Raw genomic sequence first — 8,450 nt, 5'->3', positions numbered from 1 at the left:
TATTATATATAACTATATATTATATATATATATATATATATATATATATATATATATATGAATTTTATCCAAATTGTAAAATAATATTTATATGCTATTGACTCGCATATGTTCTGGAGATCTGTTATATAATGCTAACTTCAAATGTTGTATGCTTGATAACCTTAGCAGAATTCTTATATCTTTCTGTAGTATTGTATACTTGTAATAGTGTGAGTTGAGTGTGTGTTTATAGAATACCTGTAATAGAGTTGTAGAACCAAGTGTAATTTATAGTGTGAGGTGAGTGTGTGTTTGTTTATATTTGCAGAATATATATTAGCTTTGTTGGACTTTGTGAACTTAATATTGTAAAATGAGTGTGTTTGTTTATATTTACAGAATATTTAGTAGCTTTGTAGGTCTTTGTGTACTTAATATTGTGAGGTGAGTGTGTGTTTGTTTATATTTACAGAATATTTAGTAGCTTTGTAGGTCTTTGTGTACTTAATATTGTGAGGTGAGTGTGTGTTTGTTTATATTTACAGAATATTTAGTAGCTTTGTAGGTCTTTGTGTACTTAATATTGTGCAGTGAGTGTGTGTTTGTTTATATTTGCAGAATATGTAGTAGCTTTGTAGGTCTTTGTGTACTTAATATTGTGAGGTGAGTGTGTGTTTGTTTATATTTGCAGAATATGTAGTAGCTTTGTAGGTCTTTGTGTACTTAATATTGTGAGGTGAGTGTGTGTTTGTTTATATTTGCAGAATATGTAGTAGCTTTGTAGGTCTTTGTGTACTTAATATTGTGAGGTGAGTGTTTGTTTATTTATATTTGCAGAATATATAATAGCTTTGTAGGAATTTGTTTATTTAATATTTTGAGGTGAGTTTGCTTTCTAGGTTAACATTGGCAAAATTTGTATGATAACTGTTTTGATGTGGGTCTTACTAAAAATACCTGACACAGTGATACTAATTAATATTAGTAGAATACCAAATATAAATCTTTGTGTTTTCATCAGAGCAGGTGTTTGTTGAGTGTTTATACAAATAACTCCAAGTAGGGTAAATGTCTTTTTTTTATATGTGGAGTGAGTTTTATGTCTAGTCATTCTCATACTGACTTGTATATCAAGTTTTATTTATTTTATTGTTTTAGCTGCTGCTTAGCTGGACGAGCCTATCCATGTGGAGATATTCCACCAGAAAGGGCAGTTTCTGTAAAGACAGAAATATTCAAGTGTGTAACAAAGCTCAGGAGCAGGAAAGAAAGTGGTTAGGATCTAGTCATGTTCATTTGCTCTATTAACCTGGGACAATTGTTCAACATAAACATTGTTGGAGTTTTTATACTTATTAACAGAAAAATTAATAGTTTGATTCTCATAATGGCAATTTAAAAGCATTAATCTGAAGAAATTTTAAATTCCTATCAATTTTTAAGCATTCTTAAGGTTTTCAATGTTTTGTTATAAGAATTTCATAATATTTTAATCACTGAAAATTAGTTTAAAAAAATACATATATATATATATATATTGCATGGTTTATTCTTTCAGTATATAAATATAACAATATTGCTTTGAAAAAATGAAACAATAGATTACTCCAGCCCTTTGTTACAGATAAGACTGTGTATCCTTATCTGAAGACGTTGTTGTATTTTGACACCAGGGAGTTCCTGAATGTACTGTCTTTGGTGAGTTTTTCTTGTGGTAGTTGTTTATTTGCACAATAACAATTTTTCAACATCTGTAAGAAGATGTGTATATATATATATATATATAATCTACAAGTTCACTTTAAATAACACTTTTTATACATTTTATATGACTAATTTAAAGATGACGTACTTAGTTGATATAATATTGTTGAACTGTGGGTTCAAACAAGAAATGGTTAGTCTATGGATTGGATAAAGTTCTACTTGAAAGGAAATGTTCTGTTGCAAGAAGGAATGTTTTATTCAAAGTATTTATTGAAATCTTTATTTTATAAAATATGACTTCGTGTTTTGTCTCAAGTATCCTTTATTCACGTACTAATGAGCCATGTTTGCTGGCAGGGTTACATGGCTCTGGACAGTGCATATGGTTCTGCAATTCATATATCAGACTATATGGTCTGTCTCTTAGTGCTACAACTTACTTTGGGATTGAGCATGTGCATGTTTTTAGCATATCCTCACACGCTAGATGAATAATTGTTTATAATTTTCTCTGTGAGGGACTTCCTGATAACTCTAAAGAAAGACCCTCAGAGATAAGTCTTAAGATTTTTCCATACAAGACTTAAATGTCATGTTTAGAGCTGTTGTGGATTTCCTATTTAAGCACTTTTTTTATATAACCTGAAAGAAACATTGGTAATTTCAATATTTCAAGACACGTACAGTACCCCTATTATCACTTTTGGTTTTTCGTTTTTGTTGTTTAATTGATATGTACCCATTGTTTTTTTTTGCTGCTTAAAATAACACCTCCAAATATATGGATTTCTGAAAATTTTAAACATTCTATCTGTATCTAGCCATACGTTGAAATGTTTTAATCATTAAAATTAGAATTTTTTTACTGTAAAAGTCACTGTTATTTTATTTTTGAAATAATTAATTGGTAGGTTCCTCAAGAAACATTAAAGTACCTTTTTTAGTCAGTATACAGATTACTGATATTTATAAAGAAAAAAGAGCTGAAATTAGAAACCACAACAAGAAAGAATCATTTTAATCACATTTTTGAATATGGATAACAGTATTTGCATTGTAAGATGTATTTTGATTGTTGCTGGGATCTGTATTCCTGATTTCTATTGAATCTTTTTAGGCATTTGAAGAGGCAGAGTTTAGTACTGAACCAGGGTGAGCATATGTGTATTTTTGTATAGTATCTTTTAATCTTATTCTATATTATTGTAGCCTCACAAAGTATTGAGAATATTTTAGTTTTTTATAAAACAGTTTTGTATCATAAACATCATGTTGACAATAATTTCAAACAGTAGTAATGTGTTTGTTACTCAATTAAAGTAAAGAAAGAACTTGTAAGTAATATGAAAATTGAAGTTTATTTTATGGATAAAACAAATAATATGTTTGTAAAACGTTTTTCTGTATTTCGTGTTCTGTGTACTATCCTTTGTTCACTGACTTTTAGTCTCATCTTGTCTGTTTGTGTGAATAAAATGTGTTTTTTTGTTTTTTTAGGTTAGTCTTGTCTCTCATTTTATTGGAAACAGGTCAATCATATCTTCTTTTACCAAATAAACTCTCTTATCTTTATATTAATGCAGTGATAGAATATCTGTGTGTTCTATATTACGAGTTCTGGAATATCAAAACATTCAACTGGGAGCTTTTGTTATCTTTACATGTAGAGGTAGTTAAAATATTATAATTTCACAATTTAAAAATCATGTATATATCAGCCCTTCCTCCCTCCTCCTGCCCACTTGATGTATACAGTCTTATTTAAGAATGTTGTTGATGCAGTGGTTTATATTTTGAATTAATATAAATCTTATTAAACAAGATTATAATGAATAATGCCAAAAAATAATAAACACGAAATCTCATGAGAAAAGCTTTGTGTGAAATTTGATATCAAGGAAAAGCTTTTCAAGACTTGTAGGAATATATCATATATACATTTAACAATAATTTTTAACTAAAAAGGATTTCATTGAAATAAGTTATTTGATCTTTAATAATCATTCTGTACTATTTTTAACCCCATGTGGTGAATGGTTTAAATCTCTTACTTCTCTTCTGAGAGTGCTTATACACATGTTTAAATAAAGCAAAAATTAAAATTTCAGAGGTGAAGGTACTCTTCATCTGATTTTACCTCATCTATTTTTATTGTTCTATTTTACTTAAACACATCTTTATAGTAAATCTCAGAAACAGTGAATTATGTTCTATATACACATATATATCTTAGACTTCTTTGTAATTTACAACTAATCTGTCCCATGATTTTCTTGGTCACTTTATAGTAAAGCTCAGAAACAGCGGATTGTTGATATACTTCTCCAGATCATGGTACAGAGTGAGGGATTTTCTGTAAGTAATAAAATATAGTTTATTTTATTTCTATGGCTGTTTTAAGCTATAATGTTTATTTTTAACAAGTATAACAAACTATTATTATTAATCTTTCCTCACCTTGTGGTAATAAAAGTGACTATATCTTAGAATAAAAACATTACTAAATTTCTTTAAAAAAAGTTACTTGAGAAATTATTTTTAATACAAGATTTTTTTGTCACTTATTTTATTAATGTAAAATAACATAGTATTGTAAGGGCTTTATTAAATTGACATTAGAGAACATACCATTGTGAAATGTTGACTTAATACAATTTTAGAAGTATCTATAGGTCATAGCATTGTATAGTTTCTATAAACTGTAGCGTAACAAAATTGTTTATAGAATTTAGTGTTGAAAGTACAAACAGAACACTAGAAAGTTTTATTAAGCTAGCAATGAATGACATTATAGAATATATACATAAATGTAACATTGTAAAATGTCTACATAACACAGCTATGGAAAATATGTACAGAGGTTAGTGTATAATTTCTATAGAACATGTCACTATAAAATACTTATAGAATATGTACATAATGTAGTGTAAAATGTTCACAGAATTTATCATCTTAAAATATATATTTTAGGAGGGGCATCATTAATGTCTTCTTTGGTTTTAAATACAAGCATCCATATTTAATATTATACATCATAGTTTAGTTTGTGTCGAGTCCAATCATTTCTATGTTTCATCTCTTTGTTCACACAGCCTACTCAAGTTGGAGCTTTATTTACCTTTCTGGCTCGACAAATTGCCAAGCAAGAAAATAGCATTGTGGTAAATCGTTTGCTCTTTGAACAAGTAAGTACACACAAAAATTCTCACAACTATGTTCTTATGTTTTTCCTGACAAAGGCTAACAATACCAACATGAAATGTTAGACAGAATCAAATGAATTTCTTGTAAGTTTTATAAAACAACAGCTGTTTATGTAATCATTCTTGTTATAAAAAATTGGAAGTGCTTACATTGTCTTACTAAGTTTTATGGTGTCATTGATAGTAATGGTGGTTATACTTATATCCCTGCAAATAGTTTCGACAAAAAAAGAAAGTCCTGAATTTTTGCTTTTCATATTTATTTACAGTGCCATTTAGAATTAGTAGGTTAGAATTAGTATCAGACATCTTTACGGTTATCAACTTTTATATGTTAGAGATTTTGAAAATTTTATTAATTTGTGACTGGCCCCATAGGTTCTTGAGTACTTGACTAATCCAGGAGATGAAACAAGAATAGAAGAAAGACAGCAAGCTTTAATGGAGTTACTTCAGGCTGGGGGTTTGGCTCAAGTAAATGAGGCTCGACTATTAACACTAGCAGAAAAGGCTAAATTGTAAGTATACAAGTTGAAATTGGACATACTGTTGGTATTAAAAAGTGATTGAAAAATCATCCCAAATCAGTTTTCATTTTGCAGACAAATGCATTATTTAACAGTTGTGATCATAATATATGTAGTTAATGTCAGGTATCTATATTAAAGGGTCCATTGCATTATTTCAGAATGCACCTTTTTAACAAACTTATATTCATCTATAATAAGGAAGAATTACATATCAGAGCAAGTTCATGGACAAAGGTGTGGAAACTAATTAATATATTATAATAAAAAAATTGAGGTCTATTCATATAAGTGCACCTTCATTTTGGGGACATTTAATTATAGTAGAAGCCATGATTAAATTATTCTGTTATCTTTAATTCTCGAATGCCCAGATGCACAGAATTTACTCACTTGTTGTATGGTTATAGTTTGTCTTATTATGTTTATAGAGAAAAAAAACAACTACTTCATGAAATAGTTTGGCCCGGCATGGCCAGGTGGCTAGGGCACTCGACTCGCAACCTGTGGGTCACAGGTTTGAAGCCCTGTCACACCAAACATGCTCGCCCTTTCAACCATGGGGAATTATAATGTGATGGTCAATCCCACTATTCGCTGGTAAAAGAGTAGCCAAAGAGTTGGCGATGGGTGGTGATGACTAGCTTAGATAGCCCTCGTGTAGCTTTGCACGAAATTCATAACAAACAATGAAATAGTTTAAAACCTGAGATGAACTTTCTACAGATTATGTAGCTTTTCGAAATAAAATATCTAATTTTTATATATGACGTTTGTATGAATTTCCATTTTTGAATATTTGAAAAGATTTCATTGTGATATTTTTTGAAAAACTAAAAAATATTTTGTTGTAATTTTGAATTATTGATTTGTAAGTCTTCCTATGATCTTCTAAAACTTTTGTGTAAAGTTGTATCGTTGTTTTATAAACCTATTTTATACACGCACACCCACACTTCTTTTCTGTGATTTTATCTGTCATTGTCAATTCATACAGTTACTTACACTGATAAGACATGCTGTAAACATGGCCTAACACAGTTGCATTGTCAGTGAAACAAGACTTGATATGGTCAAGAGCAAAATGACCTAACTAAGCCTATCTAATCTTGTTCCACAAAAAAACATTTCTCATCATATTGCAAAAACCATAATTCAAATAAGGTATAAAATGATAAAGCAAGATTTCTTTGCGAGCTTAAACAAATAATGAGTACTGTAATTGTGGTGAACTTTGTTCAGAAACAACTTTTCTTCTAACAACATATCACCATGCTAAATTTTATCATTTTTACCGTTGTTTACAAAAATCTCTGTCGAAATGAAAGCCACATTGATTTGTACAGTTAAAAAGAACAGAAAAAGAGACTTTGTTATGTGATTTAGATCACTAGCCTATAATTTCTCAAACTGATATATAGACAATTGCATCACACTATGACAAACATGATGACTGAGGTTGAGAAACAGTGATTGACTAAAATTGATAAAACTATAATTGTATTGAAGTTACAAGGTCATATAGTGCTATTTGTTCAAAACTGTTTCAACTATCCTCCTAAGTAGGCACAAGTGCCATATCATGCTAAGAAAAATATTCAAGAAATTCAAAATAACTAATGTTTACATTCAGGGATAGCTGAAATCAACCTTAAATCAAAATTTGCAGATTCTTTTTATATTTTTATGTATGAAATTAAATGAAGAAAATTTTTTTTTATTGAATACATTTAAACTCTGAAGTTTTTTAATTGTGTGTAAGGATGACTACAAGTTCATTCTTTATAATTTTTTTAATTCAATGGTGCAACGTTGCTCTTGAAGCAAGATGCACCCATCTAGGTATGATAGTATTAAACTGTACTTGATAATTGTGAAAACAAGAATCTAAAACACAGTCTTCTCTTACTATGAGAAATGAGTGTTTGCAGACAAGAAAATATTGCAAGCTTGTTCTATTTAAAAGTCAATTTATGAAGTAACCAACAGTTGTGAAAATTATCACCTAATACACCTATACCTATCTTTGTTTTTCTCATAGCCCTTTCATTATACTTAAGTGTTTATTAATTATTTTCTAGCTTTAGGGTGTGTGAATATCTTTATGAAAAAAGAAGACAGTTTGATAAGATGCTTCTTTGTTACCTAGATGATCCAACAAGAAAGGTATGGATTAGTTTCCCCCTTCAGGTTTAAAAATTAATTACAGCTTACAAGCAATGCTACTATAAACATGATATGCATAATAGCAAGATAATCTAACTGGTAACTTAAGGCAATTTAATTTTTACATGATATATATAAATTTTGACACATTTAAACTTTTATTGTCCTTCTCATAATTAAACACCTACTAGAAAGTGTTGTATAGTAATATTAAAACTGAATATTTAATTCAAACCTAAATGTACACAGCGTGGTCACAAGTAAATAGACAACACCTTTTCAGAAAAAATTAACTTTTTCAGTCATATTCACATGAATTGATATATTTATAATTTAATTAATATCTAGTAGATCTTTCTTTTGCTTCGTGGAGTTCGTTGATCCTTTGGGGTATCGTGAGAATCATCTCGTCAATTTTAGATTGTAAGATTTTCGCCCACTCTTGCTTCAAAACTTGGAGTAGATCGCTCTTCGAAGTTGGTTTTTTTGGTTGTTTCTTGACTTGCCGGTTGAGTATGGCCTAGAGGTTTTTGATGGGGTTCATGTCAGCAGATTGGCTTGGCCAGGGCAGCTTCTGGATACCATTTTCTTTCTGCCACTTTTGGGTGTTTCTAGCAGTGTGACATGGTGCTACATCTTCTTGGAACAACGTTGTGTTCTTGTCCACAAAACCCAAGGAATAAAGAGTCCTTCCTCCAATATTTCAACGTACTTCGCAAAAGTTATGTTGCCAATGCACTCCACTAAGCTCGATCTCCCACCAACCCACATAGCTCCTCAAACCATCTCACTGAAACCACCATGCTTCACAGTTTGCTGCAATCTGTTGAGCCAAAACTCTTGGTGAGGCATTCTCCAGACCCAT

General features: G+C 29.9%; 1 protein-coding gene across 1 annotated transcript in view; it reads left to right on the top strand.

The window, feature by feature from the left end:
* The window catches only part of LOC106459252 (vacuolar protein sorting-associated protein 8 homolog), a 76,722-nt gene that overhangs the window by 34,259 nt on the left and 34,013 nt on the right, over positions 1–8,450 (top strand). Inside the window, 7 exon segments of the mRNA XM_022385696.1 lie at positions 1,141–1,256; positions 1,607–1,680; positions 2,807–2,841; positions 3,978–4,044; positions 4,782–4,874; positions 5,271–5,410; positions 7,501–7,585. Of these exon segments, the coding sequence (XP_022241404.1) occupies positions 1,141–1,256; positions 1,607–1,680; positions 2,807–2,841; positions 3,978–4,044; positions 4,782–4,874; positions 5,271–5,410; positions 7,501–7,585 (610 nt within the window).

The sequence above is a fragment of the Limulus polyphemus genome, unplaced genomic scaffold (genome assembly GCF_000517525.1).
Source record: "Limulus polyphemus unplaced genomic scaffold, Limulus_polyphemus-2.1.2 Scaffold581, whole genome shotgun sequence".
In the NCBI taxonomy this organism is placed as follows: domain Eukaryota; kingdom Metazoa; phylum Arthropoda; class Merostomata; order Xiphosura; family Limulidae; genus Limulus; species Limulus polyphemus.
This window is presented reverse-complemented; position numbering and strand designations above follow the sequence as displayed.